The sequence below is a fragment of the Neofelis nebulosa genome, chromosome 4, assembly GCF_028018385.1.
Source record: "Neofelis nebulosa isolate mNeoNeb1 chromosome 4, mNeoNeb1.pri, whole genome shotgun sequence".
Taxonomy (NCBI): domain Eukaryota; kingdom Metazoa; phylum Chordata; class Mammalia; order Carnivora; family Felidae; genus Neofelis; species Neofelis nebulosa.
This window is the reverse complement of record NC_080785.1, coordinates 113,707,961-113,726,707: the sequence shown is the minus strand read 5'-3', so window position 1 is coordinate 113,726,707 and position 18,747 is coordinate 113,707,961. Positions and strand designations below refer to the sequence as shown.

General features: G+C 50.6%; 1 protein-coding gene across 3 annotated transcripts in view; it reads left to right on the top strand.

The window, feature by feature from the left end:
- NUP210 (nucleoporin 210) overlaps window positions 1–18,747 on the top strand; it is a 109,373-nt gene that overhangs the window by 1,842 nt on the left and 88,784 nt on the right. For 2 of the 3 annotated variants that reach the window (XM_058725848.1, XM_058725847.1), the window contains exon 2: window positions 17,096–17,232. In XM_058725848.1, the coding sequence (XP_058581831.1) occupies window positions 17,096–17,232 (137 nt within the window). Of the gene's footprint in view, window positions 1–13,308; window positions 13,781–17,095; window positions 17,233–18,747 lie in introns of those variants that run through there. The other variant, XM_058725850.1, reaches the window with a different exon arrangement.

The following is an 18,747-nucleotide window of genomic DNA, read 5'->3' as shown; positions in this document are numbered from 1 at the left end:
GTGTGGGAAGATGAACTGCTAGTCCATGCTTTCCAGGAGATACATGCTTTTTCTCTGGTGGAGGTTGTCTGTTCTCTTGATATATGCGCAAGAAAGAGGAAGCTGATTGTTAAAAACAGCTGGCTTCAAATGAATCCCTTTGGATGTATTTGTGTGCTGCTTCCTTTGAGATTCTATAGCTACACTTTTTTCCCCCCTAAGTACATTTTCTTTTCTGAGAGGGGCTGGTGATTTTTAATTTACTTGTAAAGCTTCTTAGGAGGAAGGGGGAAAAAAAAACCACATTCCTAATCTCCTATGCATCAGAGAAGTGCTAAGTACCTTATGACTTGTTTTGCATCTGATCCATCATTTTCATCGCAAATGTGTGACTGCTTAGCTTATGTGTCTCTTCAGAGGTATTTGGTGGTGGTGATTTTCCCCTTAATTTCACAGGAAAATCTTCCATCAATCAAGCATTGAAAATATTTATTTTTAGTAGTGCTGTTTTAGTAGTGTTTAGTTCTCTGTTGCTTTAGTTTTTGAAGAATTTCCTCTGGAGGTTTTAAGAGTTGGCATGCAGATGAGCTGTACGTCCGCAGGTATCTAAACCTGGGAGGAAACTATCCCCTTCATCCAGGAAGTTAAGTCTGCTATGGAAGAACAAAAGAATTAAAACTCTCCTGGACCTTGGGGGAACTTTTGCTCAATCGTTTGAATTTGGAGCCAGGTTCCACGTTTACCCTGAAACCACTGCATGCCTCAGCCAGTGTCTTAAAGTTGACACTTTTCCTCTTTCTTGATTTTATGGCATCAGATAGTCGGACAGTGTTTGGCCCGGGGAGCCCTAGAGATCTAATGCAAATTGTCCTCGGGGCCTCAGAGAAGGAAGGGCTCTGTGATGTGGCATAAACACAGGTGGTCCCCGACCAGCAATGGTTCTACTTAGATTGTTCAGCTTTATGATGGTGCAAAAGCGATAAGCATTCAGCAGAAACTGTACTTGGGACTTTGAGACTGTACTTGGGACTTTAGATCACTTCCCGGGCTAGCAGCATGCAGTCTGACGCTCCCTCCGCGAAGCTGGGCAGCAGGCAGCAGCTACAGGTCAGTCAGGCGATCACGCGGGTCAACACTCAATACCCTTACAAGCATTGTTATTCACTTCCAGGTACAGTATTCAACAGTTATAGGACACACTCAACATTTCATTATCAGATAGGTCTGTGTTAGAGGATTTTGCCCAACCGGAGGCTAATATAAGTGTTCCCAGCACGGTTAAGGTAGGCCAGGCCAAACTATGATGTTTGGTACATTTGGTGTATTAAATGCACTTTCAACTTGTAATACATATGTTTTTGAAGTTTATTTTGGAGGGAGGGAGAGAGAGAGAGGGAGAGAGAGAGAGAGAGAGAGAGAGAATACAAGTGGGGGAGGGGCAGAGAGAGAGAGGGAGAGGGAGAATCCCAAGCAGGCTCCCCTCTGATAGCCCGATGTGGGCCTTGAACTCACACACCATGAGATCATGACCTGAGCCAAAATCAAGAGTCGGATGCTTCACCGACTGAGTCACCCAGGCGCCCCGATAGTTTCAATTTGAGATGCGTTTATCGGGGCCTGACCCCATCGTAAGTCGAGGGAGATCTGTGGCAATAGTCTCTGAGTTGAGTGGGAGCTCACGGGATGCCACCATTCCCACCTCCTTCTGGGACTTGCGGCCTCTGGCTAATTGGCCAGCCACTGATTGACTCACAACCCTGAGATTAAGAGTTGCACAGTCCACTGACTGAGCCAGCCAGGAGCCTCAGGTCTTTTTTTTTTTTTTTTTTTTTTTTTTTTTTTAAGGTATCCTTTTATATACAAAATGGCATTACATAGACAATTGGGAAAATATAGAAAAAGAGAAATAGGCCCTAATCCTTCAGCGTAACACGGCCAGTCACTATTTGAGCTTCCATTTAGTCACTAATTCCCCCCCTGGAGCTCCTTTCTAACATTGCCTCATGCTTGGTACTTGGGTCATTTGGTATCTTTTTCTCTGCTAACCACCAGCTCACATTAAGGCTCAAGTATTTTTCTTTTCTTTTTATTTTTTTTAAGTTTATTTATTTATTTTGAGACAGAGAGAGAGAGGGAGAGAGAGAGAATGTGAGCGACAGAGGGGCAGGGAGAGAAAGAGTCCCAAGCAGGCTCTGCAATCTCAGCATGGAGCCTGACACAGGGCTTGATCTCATGAATCAAACGGTGAGATCATGACCTGAGCCAAAATTAAGAGTCAGACACTTAACTGACTGGGCCACCCGGGTGCCCCAGGTCTCAAGTATTTCTTTAGGGTGTTTCATTATCTTCCAAAATTCTGAGTGTCTGAGCACCATTCTGGTGTTCCATCACTTTCCCCTGTGATTGAAGTCCCAGGTTCTGCTTTCTTGGAGAAAGTGAGTTTCTTAGGTCAGCTTCCCAGTGCAGCCTGAGACGAGGACTTGGTTGCCTGTGGTTTATTGGAGAGTGTGCTCTCCTGGGAGGCAGGATAGGGAAGAGGAAGGACATGAGCAAGGATGTGGTCCCAGAGAAAGTCTGTGTGACTCTTGTGACCTTGTGCAGTTGAAACGCACTTCACGGCCATCTCCCTTGAGGTACAGGGGAAGCCGAGCTTTTGAGCTCGCACCCGCAGTCAGCCCGTGGCTGCCGCTGGGGAAGGGGGTGTTGTGCAACCTTCTGGGGCTCTGGGTGAAGCAGCCCTATTGGCCAGGGGTGTTTGAGTGGGTAAGGTTATGCGTGCACACCATGAGAGGCAGCATGCCCCCCGCTGAGAGGGGGGGGATCGGCCTGGTAAAGGGCATCTAGGCAGGGCATCCTAGAGCCCCCACTAAGCTGCTGTACCCAGACTTCTCCTCCTTCCCTGTGCCGAAGAAGCCTTCCCAGGGCACCCTGAAGCTGCCTGGCGTGTTGGCCAGGCTGGGTCCTGAACCAGCGTGCACTTCTCGGCCACGGGTGTTAGGGTTCTTGGGAGGCAGATGGGAGCCCTTCCTGCTGTGGCGGTCCCCACACAGTGGCCCTTGTCCTTGGCGTGTGTTGCATCTCACGCACCTCAGATGACCCTTGGCGAATCGGGGCACGTAAGAGCCGACAGTCCCTCTGCCCTTGCTGACCCGCGGCTGTGTGAAGTCCAAGGCCAGCAGCGCACCTCCCAGGGCCTCTCGGCCAGTCCCGCTGCAGCCTGGGGAAAGTGGAAGAGAAAGAGGAGGGGCAGGGTTTCCTCTGGCTCTTCCGGGGCCCCTTCTGCACACTGAGCCAAAGAGGAAAGTCAGCCAGCCAGCTGCCTTCTGCCGAGCTCACGGACTCGGCCTGAAGGACGGAGGCTGTTCACGTGCTTGAAGCTGGACAGGTGAGGCAGTAGAACCCAGGGGAAACTGGAGAATCAGGCCCTGAAATCGAAATAAAAAATTGACAATGTGGAAGCTTAACCACAAAAGTGGGCTTGATTCAGCAGGAGGCCCATCAGTGCTCACTGTGAAGGGCCATCCTGCCCAAGTGCACTGGTCAGCAACACACATTTCACAGATGAGGCTTGGGGGTCTACTTAGCAGGGGATGAATGTCTGTGACTTATACCCGAGCCAGGCGCCACTCCTGGGCCTGGGGCCTGGGATCGTGAACAGGCAGATGTGTTGGTGCCCTGTTGTCCTGGAGCTTGTAGCTGGCTGGGAGAGTTAAATGATGAACCGAGATGAAATGAATGGCTGCATTTCCTATGGTAAGAAGTCTGCGAAGGACATAAAACAACACGTTGTGACAAGGGCCGTGGAAGACGGTATGCGATGTTGGGCAGGGTGGTCAGGAGAAGCCTTCTTGAAGCTGACCTGGGACCTGAACGGGTACCAGCCAGAGGGAGAAGCAAGTGCAAAGGCCCTGGGGGAGGGGCCGAGCTTGCCGGAGGAGCACAGACAAGGCATGTTTGGTGAGGGGAAGGGCGACGTTAGAGAGGGTGACAGGGGCCGGGCCATGTGGGACCTTGTGGGCTGTGGTTAGGAGACAGGAAGCGGGTTGTCAGGGTCAGGACTTGGGGCGTGTTAGCCTGGGACCAGTTCATTCTTAGGGCCTTGCTCTCTGCTCTGCACCCGCCTCGAGGTCGGCCTGCAGCTCGGGGCTGCTGGGGCCTCGTGCAGTTCCCTTCGACGACTCACAGAGGGAGGTGCCGGGAAATGTGTGTTGACTTGAGTTGACCTGGTGCTGGGTTGTTTTCTTCCTGCCTCCTTTGCGGTCTGCTCTGCCCTGCTCTGCCCCCACAGTTGGGTGGCTTCCTCCCTGCAGGCCCTGCCTCTGCCCCAGAGGGGCCGGAGCCTGCAGGTGGAGGGGAGGCGGGCTGTGCTTCCCTCCACTCCCACCCACCCCCTGCTCCTGTGCATCTCTCACTTCTCGTTTTTGGACTCTCTTTCTGGCCTGGCCTTGGGTTCCCCTGCCCAGCTCCTGTTCCTGTGTTCTGAGGAGTCGTGAGTGGTTCCCCCAAGGCCGTGGGGCCCCAGAGCACCTGACGCAGTGTGTGTGAGCTGGCCTTCTGTCCCGCGGAATGGGAAAGACTGACTGACCCTTCCAGAAGCCACTGTCAGCCTGTTAGGTTTCCTCAAAATAAAAGTGGATTTCTGGTGCCAATATGCAGCTTACATTTTTGTTTGTTTGTTTCTTAAATTGTGGAAAGATATGCATCTTGCAAAATTTACCATCTTAATCCTGTTTAGGTGCACAGTTCAGTGGCTTGAAGCACATTCATACTGTTGTGCAGCCATCCCCACCGTCCATGTGCAGAACTTTTCGATAATCCTCAACTGAAACTCTGCCCCATCAGACAGAAACTCCCCCCCTCCTCCCCCCACAGCCCCTGGAAACCACCATTCTGCTTTCCTTAACACCTTTGAATAGTTGCTTGTCTCCTGAGAGCAGACATGCCCCCCCCCCCCCCCAGAGTCTGGTAACATTGTTTTGATACATTTGTTTTTATGGTTACCAGAGATGTAGGGCAAAGGGTATGGGCTTTTCGTTTTCACTAGTGATATATAAGGTTTCCTTTAAGAAAATTATTTTTGGGGGTGCCTGGGTGACTTAGTTGGTTAAGTGTCCCAACTTTGGCTCAAGTCATGATCTTGCGGTTTGTGGAGCCCCGCATTGGGCTCTGGGCTGACAGCTCAGAGCCTGGAGCCTGCTTCGGATTCTTTGTCTCCCTCTCTCTCTGCCCCTCCTCTGCTTGCTCTCTGTCTCTCTCTCTCCAAATAAATAAAACATTAAAAAAATTTTTTTAATTATTATTTTTTAACATGTTTTATTTACATATTTTGAGAGAGAGGAGGGGCAGAGAGAGGGAGAGAGAGAATCCCAAGCAGGCTCCACGCTGTCAGCAGAGAGCCTGATGTGGGGCTTAAACCCACGAACGGTGAGATCACAACCTGAGCCCAAATCAAGAGTCGGACGCTTAACCAACGGAGCCACCCCACAGGGTTTCCTTTTAAAGTGCTTTTTCTTTAAAGAAGAATCCATCTGGAAGAAAAAAATAAGAAAACGATGCAAGGGTTACCTGGACGTGACCGAACCCCTGGAGGGCAGCATACAGAGAGGGGGCCTGGAGGTGGGGAAGGGGCTGGCAGACCGCAGCTGTGCAGGCAGCTGCCCGGGAAGCCGGACATGCACATCCAGAGGCTTCAGATATCGAAGGGTGTGTGTGGCAGAGGGAGCCAAGATAGCAGAACCAGTTTTTTTGTCCCCAGAGCCAGCTCGCTCCCGGGACCACACGGGATGGTGCCAGTGCTTCTCAGCCAGTGGGTGGTTCACCCGGGTCCCTTCAATAGGCCTTAATAAGATCAAGGACACTTTTCAGAAGCAGGATAAAGGATACACGTGGGGTTGTGATTCAGGAGGGGGCTGAGGCCTCTTCTGCTAGAGTCTGGGAGCCCGGGCCCTCCCCTCGGGCAGCCCCAGGGCGGGTGGGAGGCCTTTGGCCCTGTGTTGAATAACAGCGCCTCCGGCAGGAGGGAGTAGGGCCCTGTCTGGACTGGGACCGGACCGGACCGGGTCCAGAGCCAGGCTGGGCTGAGCCTTTTTTTTCCCTAGGAATGTGACCTTGGGCTGGTGACTTAACATCTCTGTGGAGATCTCAGGTGTCAAATGGGGGTCTTACCAGGATGCTAGGAGCAAATGAAACAGTTGCGTTGTGTTTCACCCTGTGGCTGGCAGAGTAAACACATAATGAATACAAGGGGTTTTTTTGGGTTTTGCTTAAAAAGAGAAAAAAATACCAGTACTTTGAATGAAATAAAGCAATAAGCCTTGAAGGATTCAGTCAGGGGTGTTTCTTTCGTTCAGATTCTTCTGCCTATAGGCAACAGGAAGCTCAAGCCAAAATAGTTTAAATAAAACCAAGGAATGTTGTTTTGGCTTCCGGAACTGAACTGAACGCCCTCGCTTCTGTGCTGCAGGGGTTCGTGTGACGTCAGCAGGACCTGGCTTCTCGGTCCTTGGGTCTTGGCTTTGGCTGGGTACCCTCCTGGGGTGTCAAGGTCACAGTTCCAGCCGTACAGCCCCCAGAGTCCAGTCTAGGGGGGTACAGGCCACAGCACCCATTCGGGCTGACTCACCTGGGCACGTGCCTGGGTCTGAACCCCTCTCCAGTCAGGTGAACACAGAGAGCCGATTGGCCAGGCCCCAGCTACTTGTCTCCTAGAGTCTGGAGCAGGGTGAGCTCTCTGCAGCCTTATGGTCTGAGAGTGTGAGGAGAGGCAGCACCCACAGAAAAGCTGGGTACTGTTACTGAGAGAGGTGGATGGGGGCTGGCCAGCCAAAATCCAACATGGGCCACCAATGGGAATGACATCCTCCTTGCCTTCCATTCAGTTAGGACATTTGGTGAAATTAGGTTTCTAATTAAAAACCTTCTCACAGGGGCGCCTGGGTGGCTCAGTCGGTTAAGCGTCCGACTTCGGCTCAGGTCGTGATCTCACAGTCCGTGAGTTCAAACCCCGCGTCGGGCTCTGTGCTGACAGCTCAGAGCCTGGAGCCTGTTTCAGATTCTGTGTCTCCCTCTCTCTGACCCTTCCCTGTTCATGCTCTGTCTCTCTCTGTCTCAAAAATAAATAAAGGTTAAAAAAAAAATTAAAAAAAAAAAAACCTTCTCACAAAGAAAAGTCCAAGCCCAGGGGTACCTGGGTGACTCAGTCGGTTGAGTGTCCGACTTCGGCTTAGGTCACAATCTCGCAGGTTGTGTGTTTGAGCCCCACGTCGGGCTCTGTGCTGATAAGCCTGGAGCCTGCTTGGGATTCTTTCTCTCTCTCTCTCTCTCTCTGTCCCTCCCCACTCATGCTCTGTCTTTCTCTCTCAAATATAAATAAACATTAAAAAAAGAAAGAAAGAAAGAAAATTCCAAGCCCAGATGGCCTGTGTGTAAATCCTACAAAACACTTAAGGGATGGATAGTACATGTTTTGTATAAAGTCAAGAAAGAAAAAGGAGTGATGATACCCTAGGTCATTTTTATGAGGTCAACATTCCACTTATTGCCAACCAGACAAAAACATTACAAGAATAAGAAATCCACAGGAGAAAAGCACAAATTCTTTAACGGAATAGTAGCAAGTCAGATCCAGAAAACTATAAAAAGGATGATGAGTCATCATGACCCACTAAGATAAATCCCAGAAATGCAAGGTTGGTTTAACATTCACAATCACGGTAAGTCACCGTATCAATGGAATGAAGAAGAAAAGCCATATAATTGTCTCCATAGGTGCAGTGCATTCAACACCCATTCACGGTTAAACATTTGTAGTAAACTAGGCATAGAAGAGAATGTATAACCTGATACAGGGCACCTGCCAAACCTTATACCAGAGTCTTGTGCTAAAGGTATTGGGGGCAAGAAGTCCCCAAGGAGTCCACAAGCCGCGGACTCGGTCTTCACATTGTCTCTGAGGGAAGTTGGACAGGAAAAGGTCATTGCCAAGCTGCTGCCTGGAGACATCTGTGCTTGCTGAGCTGTTTGCCTTGAATGCTCTTCCCTCAGATATTCAAAGGGCCAACGTCTGCCTCTCCTTGAGAGACATTTCAGTCTGTGCTCGTGTCACCCTCTCTGTTAAGGCTTCCTCTGACCATCCTCCTAAAAATCGCAACCTTTCCCGTCCCTGCGTTATGTTTGTCCACAGCCCTATTGTGTAAGATCCTGCATTCACTTACTTGTTTTGTTTATTCTTCGCACTGAAATGTAAGCTCCATGAAGATGGGGATTAATGCATATCTTGTCCCTTGGTGTATCCCCAGCACTTAGAGCAGCAGATAACCTGGAGTACAGCATATAACCCAGCAAATGTGGATTCGGTGCATGAATGCATGAGGACCAGTGGGGCTGTGGGGGCTGAGAGGAGGGGGTGAGGAGGCTTGGGGATGGGGCCGTGCAAGAGCTGCCATTTACTGCGAGCCACAAAGCCATGAAGGCCGGTAGCCTGAGAGCTGGGAGAAGGAAGGGCATGTGAGGTGGCAGGAACGGCAGAAGCAAAGGAATGGAGGTATGAAAGCTGGGGGGGAGGGTGGGAGGGAATTCCGGGCAGAGGCTAGACTTGAAGTCTGATGGGTCGGGATCTTGCTGGCGGTGTGGTTTTGGGCCAGTTACCCTGCCTTGGCTCCACCGTTGACGGTGGGGGTCCCTGATGAAGCTGCTATGGGGGCCTGACAACAGGGACCAGGGTCCGGCTTCGCTCAGGGAAAGGGATGGACACGGTGAGGCATAAATGATCATGATCTAGAAGGACCTGCATTGTCTTCCTTCTCTTAAAAAGCTAAGTTCTCGTGGTCAGCACTGCACGAAAGGCCTCTCATTTGAGAACCTTGTGTTTCCTGAACTTGAGAGCTTGCTATGTTCAAGGCCCATAATGAGAGCTTTATATCTTCTATCCCATCTAATCCACCCCAATCCTTTGCGGCAGGAACTATTTTTATTCCACCGTGCAAATGAAGAGACAGAGGCCTGGAGAGATTAGATTGTTTGCTTAAGGCCACACAGCAGGTGAGTGGCAGCACCCTGCTGTCTTAGGACGTCACCTTGTAGCAGAGACCAACAGAGAACAGAGGGAGGCCTGTCACCATCACCAAGTGCCGCTTACCACGCTGCGCCAGGGGCCCGGGGGAGCCCTGGGAGCCTGTCCTGTGGGCCCTGGGGCGTGCCGGTCAGTGGGAAGACAGGGCCCACCGACCACCGGCTGAGATGTATGGAAGGACCGTGCACGTGCGAGCTGGGGCATCATGAATCCTGTCAGTGGACTGACAGTTAATTTAAACTGGGGTCAGAGGAAGGGTCTTCAGCAGAAAAGCCGTAGGAGCCAGGACTTGTCTCTTTGGTGGAACACAGTGTTATGTGCAAATGAATTGGGCTGTGCAAATTCATTCATTCATTCATATGTGCAAATGAATTGGGCTGTGGCTGCAGAGAGCTGGCTTCCGTGGGTGGCAGGTTGCCTAGAGGGCGTCTCAGCTGTCTGGGCTGCACACGGACCTGCCTCCTAGGCTGTTAGTGCTTGTCTGTCTCTGAGCCCCATCCCCCGGGGTCTGTCCCGAGGATCCTGTGCGCTGTTGCCTGGGATGTGTGCGGCCGCCACGTTCGGTCTTGTGGCACGGGACACATCTTTCATCGCCTCCTCCGCTCCTCGCCGTGGGACCTGCCCAACCAGAGAGGGGACTTGCTGGTCTCCAGAGCCCCTGACGTCAGTGCGTGAGGCTGCTCTGTCCTTGTTTTTCTGGAAGCATGGGGAAATGGCAGCTGATAGAGTAGTGCCAGAGAGAAGGTGTAGCTGGCGTGGTGGGACCAGGTCGCTCTCCCTCTGCCCCTTGTCTCCCATGCCGTGAAGCTGCAGACGCTTCGGGCCACTGTCAGAGTTTGGCTTTGTCTTACTCATGACCTGCATTGGAATTTGCTTACTGTTTCCTATAAAATGACTCACTTTTTTGGGAAATTGATACTGTCTTTAGTATAAACATTTATGAACTCATGAGTTTGATACATTTGTTTTTCGTAACACACTTTACCGTGAAAGAATAACAATTGAGGGACACCTAGGTGGCTCAGTCGGTTAAGCATCCAACCTCCACTCAGGTCATGATCTCGTGCTTCGCGAGTTCAAGCCCTGCATCAGGCTCCGTGCTGGCATTGTGGGGCCTGCCTGGGATTCATTCTCTCTCTCTCTCTCTCTCTCTCTCTCAAAACAAATAAACCTTTTAAAAATTTTTAAAAAATAAAGTGAAAGAATAAGAATTGAAATACATAAAGAGTTCATTTAAAAAATAGTTCGTCTGTAAATGACTCCTCTTTGCTGTTGTGTGTATCATACCCTGGTGGAAATACTTATGAAGAGGGAGAAGTATCTGACCTGGAGTTGCACAGACCTTGCTGTGATCCCTGGCCCTGCCACTGACAGCTGTGGGGCTTGGGGAAAATTACTTGACCTCTCTGAGCCTCAGTTTTGTTTTCCCAGAAGGCCAGCCGGAGGATAAGTAATCTGATGGATGTAAGTATTCAACCCTGGTTTAACATGTGGTGCGCAATCCTCTTTCTTATCTTCTAGCCCCTCCCTGTGTTAGTAAGGATTCTCTAGAGAAACAGGACCAATAGCATATAATTTTATTATATACGAAGGGATTTATTACAAGGAATTGGCCCATATGATTATGGAGGTTCACAAGTCCCAAGATCTGCAGGGTGAGTTGGCGAGCTGGAGACCCAGGGAAGCCAATGATGTAATTCCCATCCAAAGGCTGGCAGACTGGAGACCCAAGAAAAGCTGATGTTTCAGTTTGAGTCTGAAGGCAAGAATAAGCCAATGTCCCAATTCAGAGGCAGTCAGCAAGAGAAATTCTTTTTTTCTTGGAGGAGGATCAGCCCTTTTGGGCTCTCCAAGCCTTCAACTGATTGGGTAAGGCCCACCGACATTAGGGCAATCTGCTTTACTCGGTCTACTGGTGTAAATGTTAATCTCATCCAAAAATACCCTTGCAGAAACACCCAGAATAATGTTTGCCCAGTTAACCTCGTGGCCCAGTCAAGCTGATCCCTAAGATTAATTACCATATTTCCCCAGCACGCGCGCGCGCGCACACACACACACACACACATTTAAAAAAAATTTTTTTTAAGTTTATTTTTTGATAGAGACAGAGTGTGAGCATGAGCTGGGGAGGGGCAGAGAGAGAGACAGAGGGAGACACAGAATCCGAAGCAGGCTCCAGGCTCCGAGCTGACAGCACAGAGCCCAACGTGGGGCTCGAACTCATGAACTGTGAAATCATGACCTGGGCCGAAGTTGGACGCTTAAGTGCCTGAGCCACCCAGGCGTCCCCCCCCCCTTTTTTTTTAAGTTTTATGTAAGTAATCTCTATACCCAACATGGGACTCGAACTCACGACCCTGAGATCAAGAGTCATATGCTCTTCCAACTAAGCCAACCAGGTGCCCACCGCTTTTATACTTTAATTGAAACATGGTCCCTGGATGTCTCAGCACTAGCCAGATGTGAGGTACGCCTGCCCATCATCACCTCTGTTATCTCCTCTGGCAGTCCCTGTCTCTGTCTGCCTGCCTCGGCGTGATTAGCCACTGTGTCTCCAGAATTGCCCGTCCTCCCCCTTTGGAAAAGTGAGTCTTCTCTTGCTGGATCCTAGACGCAGAAACATTCCAGAATTGCATATGTGTGGCCAACTCTTCCATTCCCAGCCCTGGGAGGAGCCAGCCTGAGTCTCCGGGGCATCTGTGGGGTTTTATGAGCCCACGCTAGAGAGCTATGAGATGCAGACACAGCCCTTCTGTGTAGTTGGGAGGGGACTCGAGTAGCAAAACACACCCAGACCCGGCCTTGATCATGTATATCCTGGCCCCGGCATGACCTTTAACTAGGTCCCCTTGTCTTTCTGAGCCTCAGTTTGCTTCCCTGTACAAAGAGGGCACAGCAGTAGTTTTCTAAGTTGCGTCCAATGTTAGGGGGAAGTATGTGCATTTCAAAGCTGAAATAGTTCTGGGGCACATTGGTGGCTCGGTTGGCTGAGTGTCTGACTCTTGATTTTGGCTCAGGTCGTGATTTCATGTTTGTGGGTTTGAGCCCCGCGTCAGGCTCTGTGCTGACAGTGCGGATCTTGCTTGGGATTCTCTCTGTCTCCCTCTCTGCCCCTCCCTCTTGCATGTGCGCTCACTCTCTGTCTCTCTCCCTCAAAATAAAGGAAGAAAGAACAAAGTTGAAATAGTATAGAAAATAACGAAGAATAACATAATGCATACCCACAATGTTACCATTGGAATTAGCCATGGGTTACAATTTATGTATTTGTTTCCAGTCTGTTTCTTTTGGGTGAGAAATCCAACACTGCCAGTAAAGCTCAAGTTCCCTTTGCCGCCACCCCATGTTTCACCCCTTACCTCTGGCAGTCTCTGTTCGGAGCTCGAGTCCTAAGGGTACCTTTCCCTTTGTAATTCCCAACACTTTGAGTGTGCTGTTTCATCCAGAATCCACTTGGACTTCACCATGACAGGGGCACATAATTCCTTTGTGCCTCCTAAAAGTATAGCTGAGGGGCACCTGGGTGGTGGCTCAGTGGGTTAAGCATCTGACTTCGGCTCAGGTCACGATCTCACAGTTCGTGAGTTCGAGCCCTGCATCAGGCTCTACACTGACAGTGCAGAGCCTACTTGCGATTCTCTCTGCCCCTACCCCACTTGTGCTCTCTCTCCGTCTCTCTCAAAATAAATAAACTTTAAAAAAAAAGGAAAAGTATGGCTGAAGCAGGCAGGCCTCAGGACGCCCCAGAAAGACTCAGATAACTGAAAAGAACCCTTTTGCTGGTAACAGAAACACCACTGGAATGACTGTCTTAAGCCCTCCTGTAGGGGGGTGGCGTGAGCCTTACCAGCTTCACATGCAGCCCCCTGGTGCTGAGAGAAGATTCGTGGGTGAAACGGGCGGGCAGGGGAACGTGGTGCGGTCTGTCCCAATCCTGGCTGTCCGCCACATCTGTTGATGTTCTTTGTCACTTTATGAGGTGCCTTCTGGCCCTCCCAGCTGCTCCGTGAGGAGGGAGCCTGGCTCCCATTGTCCCAGCTTAGCCGAGGCGAGCAGGTGCAGGGCTCACATCCCACCACACGCCCGCGCTGGAGGCTGCCCTCCCCTGCCTGCGCAGATCACACTGTCTTCTGGCTGGGACCCTGGACAGCCCGCTCACTGCAGGCCCGAGGGTGGGTGGGGTGGGCACCTCCTTCCAGGCAGCTGGAGGCCAGGCACGCTGCTTTTCTTATCTGGAGGCTGACTTCGTGCCCTTGTATCAGCCCTAGGTGTGAAGACGGGGAACTTTCTCAAGAGGGGCAAGAGCTCTCAGCACCCACCAACTCCAGAGCTGGTCCTCGGGGGGGGATTAGAGGATATCCCCAGGACAAGTGGTGAGCTGGGAATAGTGTTTGCCTGCCTGGCTCTCAGTCCTCTGAGCTGGCTGTCACATGCCTTCACCACTCACCTCGTGTGACAGTGACAGCTTGGGATGCAGCTGGTCTGCATGTTGGAATGATGAGGCCTGGGGTATGTTGGGTTACATCATAGGTATAATTAAGGTTAATTCAGCCATTGCTTGAATAGGGCTTTTTAATAGGAACTTCAAAACATAGGCATGAATCGGCCGAGCACAGCATTTTTAGGGCAGTCGACTGTTCCGTGTGATGTTACAGATGGTGGATACGTGTCCTCATACACAGACTGTACAACCCCAGGAGTGAACCCCCCGCAAACGATGGGCTCTGGGTAATGATGCTGTGTCCGTGTAGGCGCCCCAGTTGTCACAAGTGTGCCTTCTGTCCAGGGGTGTTGACAGCGGGGGAGGCAGTGCGTGTGCAGGGGTAGAGAGTATGGAACTTTCCACACTTAGCACTCAGTTGTGTGCAAACTTAAAACTGCTCTAAACAGTCTATTAGGGCGCCCAGGTGGCTCAGTCGGTTAAGCATCTGACTCTTGGTTTCGGCTCAGGTCATGATCTCACAGTTCGTGGGTTCGAGCCCCGCATCAGGCTCTTTGCTGACAGCTCAGAGCCTGGAGCCTGCTTCGGATTCTGTGTCCTCGGGGGCTTGGATTCCCTCCCTTGACGGTAGGTGAGGTTTATGTTCTGAGTACTTCCGGTGGCGGTGTTGGTCCATCTCCAGGCATCCTGCCAGCAGCTCAGCGTGGGCTCGTGATGTCTGTGCCACACAAGCATCCCTAGGTGTGTGTGGAGGTGCCACTGTGCCTGCCTGGCCCCGGGAGAGGCACTCGGTGACAAGTGGAGATAGATGTCTTTTGGGCTGTGGTTTCACACCATTGCTTTTTAGCCCCAGGCATTTTTGGTTTCTTACAAGTTTCTTTCTGAATACCCCAGATCAATGGAGTTCCAGTGAGTTTAAGCCAAGGGCTGGGAGGGGAGCTAAGACTGGTAGAACCTGCTCTGTGCAGAGTGCAGCTCCTAGGACAGTGCTGGGTGGGCACCCCTCCCCTGGGTCCTGCACGCTCCCTGAGTGCAACACCTTGTTCTCTGCTCTGCAGAGTGAATCGGAGGAGATCGTGCACCTGCTGACGATCCCCTGCTGGCTTGTCATGGCTCCCAGAATAAATCTGAGCTCTTTACTTGTGGTCCCCCGAGCCTCCCTGACCTCAGTTCCTGCCATCTCTTTGACCTCAACCCCCACCATCTCCTTCAAAGATTTTTTTTCCGGTTTTATTGAGCCATATTTGACACAGAACATTGTATTAGTTTAAGGTGGACAACAGAATGAGTTGATACAGGTGTATGTTGCCAAATGATCACCGCAGTACATCTAGCGAACATCCATCACCATACATAGTTACAATTTCCTTCTTGTGTTGACAACTTTTGAAATCTATTCCCTTAGCAACTTTCAAACGTGCAATACAGGATTGTTAACTGTAGTAACCATGCTGTACCTTACATCACCAGGATTTATTTATTTTATAGCCAGAAGTTTGTACCTCTTGATTCCCTTCACCCATTTCCTCCATCCCCCTGCCTCTGGCAACCACCAGTGTATTCTCTGTTTCTGTGAGTTTGGTTGCTTTTAGAATCCACGTGTAAGTGAAATCATACAGTATTTGTCTTTCTCTTTCTGACTTACTCCACTTAGCATAACACCCTGAAGGTCCATCCATGTTGTCACCCAATGGCAGGGTTTCCTTCTCTTTTACGGCTCAGTAATATTCGTGTGTGTGGGGCGGGGGGGGGGGGGGGAGGGTGTGTGTGTGTGTGTGTGTTCCACATGTTCTTTATCCACTTGACCACTGATGGTCACTGAGGTTGTTCCAGTGTTGGCTGCTGTGAATAGTGCTGCAGTACTCACGGGGGTGCAGATAGCTTCTCAAGTCAGTGATTTCATTTCCTCTGGTTATATTCCCAGAAGTGGAATTGATGAATCCTACGGGACTTGTGTTTTTAGTTTTCTCGAGGAACCTCCATACGGTTTTCCACGGTGGCTGCCCCAATTTGTATTCCCACCGATGGTGCATGAAGGCTCCCTTTTCCCCACATCCTCGCCTTGTCTTTTTGATAATAGCCATTCTAGCGGGCGTGAGGTGATAATCTCATTGTGGCTCTGATTTACGTTCTCCTGATGATACGACTCCAGATTTTGAAAACTGCTCAAGAAAGGCCATTAGTGGCTTGGGGTGGTGGTTAGGAGCACAGGCTTTGGCCAACGCCTCTGGTCTCCTGGAATGGCGTCCCAGGCCTCAGATCACACTAGTCTTTCTGTTCCTGGAGCCCTCCTGGCTGCTGCCCACCTCCGGGCCTTGCCCGAACCCCCCGATCTTTGTGTGGTCTTCACCGAGACGCCTTCCCCGGAAGCTTCCATGAGCACCCTGTCTGCAGAGAGTCACCCAGCACTTTCTGTGGAGTCTCCTCTCTGCTCACCCCCACTACTTCTCATCCCACCTTGGCCCAGGAACTGTCGTCAGCCTGTCATAGGTGGGGAGCCGTGGCACCGGCCTTGGGTCACTCCCCCAATCACGCCGTCCCTTCATCCTGTCGTGGGGCCCCGTCTCTCCATGGGAAGCCATCTCCTAGATTTTGCTGGTTTATTTGAGCTTATCTGCCTTTCTTCTCATCTTTCCCCTAATGGCACCTCTGTGTGCACTGGGACTTTACGATTGTGGTTGTCTTCACAGCTGGTGGTCTCCAGGTTTCGTAGGACCTGTTGGGGGGTGGCTAATGCTTGGCTGCTCTGTGCCAGGCCCGGCCCAGAGGTCAGCACAGATCCACGGTGTTTCCTCCTCACCTGATAGCAAAGGCAGTTTTCCCACTGATAGAGGATTATTTCCTTTTTCCCCCCAATGCTTATTTATTTTAATTTTTTAAAGTTTATTTATTTTTGAGAGAGAGAGAGAAAGAGCGTGAGCGGGGGAGGGACACAGAGAGAAAGACACAGAATCCGAAGCACGTTCCAGGCTCCGAGCTGTCAGCACAGAGCCTGATGCGGGGCTCGAACTCACGAACTGTGAGATCATGACCTGAGTTGAACTCGGACGCTTAACCGACTGAGCCACCTAGGTGGCCTTCTTAGTGTTTATTTTTGAGAGGGAGGGAGAGAGAGAGAAAGAGAGTGAGAGGGCAAAGAGAGAGGGGGACAGAGGATCTGAAGTGAGCTATGAGCTGTCAGCACAGACCCCGACATGGGGCTCAAACTCATGAACCGCAAGATCATGACTTGAGCTGAAGTCAGATGCTTAACCAACTGAGCCACCCAGGCACCCTGAGAATTATTTCTTGTTCCATAGAGAAGTCTTATAAGGCTTGTAAGGTGTTCCCATGTGTTTGATCCCGTTTGATTTGCTCAGTGTGTGTGTGTTCGGGAGGGGAGGTCCCATGTCCTTCGGTGGTCATGCTTGCATTAGAGGGGCCTCAGCCGGGCCCCCTTTCTCCCCTGGGTGTGAAACCCCCTGGACACCGCCCACCTCTACTCTGTGTTGGCGTCTGGGATGGGGCCCCGGATGGGGACCTGCAGCTCTGGCTTCTGGTCCCAGCTGTGCCTCTCGGGGTAGCCCCACCCCAGAGAGTGAAGTCTCATCTTCCTGCTGTAGGTCATCGACCCGGCCAGAGGTGGCCAGTATAGAGCCGCTGGGCGTGGATGAAGCGCAGTGCTCCCAGAAGGCAGTGGTGCAGGCCCGCCTGTCCCAGCCCGCCCGCCTGACCAGCATCATCTTCGCCGAGGACATCAGTAAGAGCTCAGTGCCCTGGGACCCGTGGTGGGACAAGAGGCGGGAAGCACCCCACTGAGACCTCGGCCACACAGCCTGCCCGGGCCTGTGGCAGCGCTTCCTCTCTCTTTTGTTGGGTCAGAGGATGCTCAGGCAGGAGGAGAGGCCATGCAGGCGGCACCCGCCCCCTCCGCCCCCTGTCCCTCCCCCTGGCGCTGTGTCCTGTTTTCCCCCTCACGGAGGCTAGCTTTCCTTTCTTTTTAAAAAAAAATTTTTTTTTAATGTTTTTATTTATTTTTGAGACAGAGAGAGACAGAGCATGAGCCAGGGATGGGCAGAGAGAGAGGGAGACAGAATCCAAAGCAGGCTCCAGGCTCTGAGCTGTCAACACAGAGCCCGACGTGGGGCTCAAACTCACGGACTGTGAGATCATGACCTGAGCCGAAGTCAGATGCTTGACCAACTGAGCCATCCAGGCGCCCCTGGCTTTCCTTTCTAAATTATTATTTGTTACCCAAATAACTCTTCAATAGGGGTTGAATCAAAACGAAGAAAATTGTTGTGATTCTTTTTGTGATTCTCTTACTGCCCCATACTTAATCGACCACATCATAGTTGTAAAATGCTTAGAAGACAATTAACGCTATTTTCTGTCATGCTTTCTTCCATTTAACGTGATATGAAAAGTTTTCATTTTGATAGTCATTTTTAACAGCTGAATAACACTTCCCACAGGGGGTTGTCCTGTAAGGATCCCCTTATATTGGACATTTAGATTGTTTTCAGCTGCTTGTTTCAGTGTTATATTTATACAGAGAACAATTAAGAAAAAAATTTGTTTTAAATAGGCCCCATGCCCAGCATGGAGCCCAATGCAGGGCTTGAACTTAAGACTCTGAGATCAAGACCTGAGTTGAGATCAAGAGTCAGATGCTTAACCAACTGAGCTGCCCAGGTGCCCCACTTTTGGGTTGTTTTAAGTTATTTACTACCAAGGATAGAGTCCCAGTTTTACATATGAATTATCTGTAAGGATTTTGATGACTGCTTTCTAACAAGGTACCATTAACAGCACACAAAGGGTTTTATATGGTGCCTGGAGAATGGTCAGAATGATTTTGTGTCACATGCTGTTATTTTTACACTGGAGAATTCTCCAGGCAATGCCATTTGTGTATCTTCTTTATGGGGCATGTAAAAAAGTCTGTGTGCTTGCTCACATAACCCATGTATTCGATAGTGCAGTTGATAGTCTGTGTAAAAGCACCCGTGTAAACGCACAGACAGACTCAGGGCGCAGTTCCTGATTTCAGCGTGGGGACGAGCATTCAGAACAGCCTCAACTTTCTGGATGCTAACTCCTCATAATGTACCCTGGTCATTTAACTTAGTGGTCACACCCTGAATAAAACTAGATTTTCTCGGAGGAGTTTTTTCGCACACCGCTTTAAATGCTGGTGCTCACGTTGGAGGAGTACGAGATGGGCACCCGAAATGTCTCCGAGCCCTTTCTGTGCACAGGTCCGTGCTGCCTT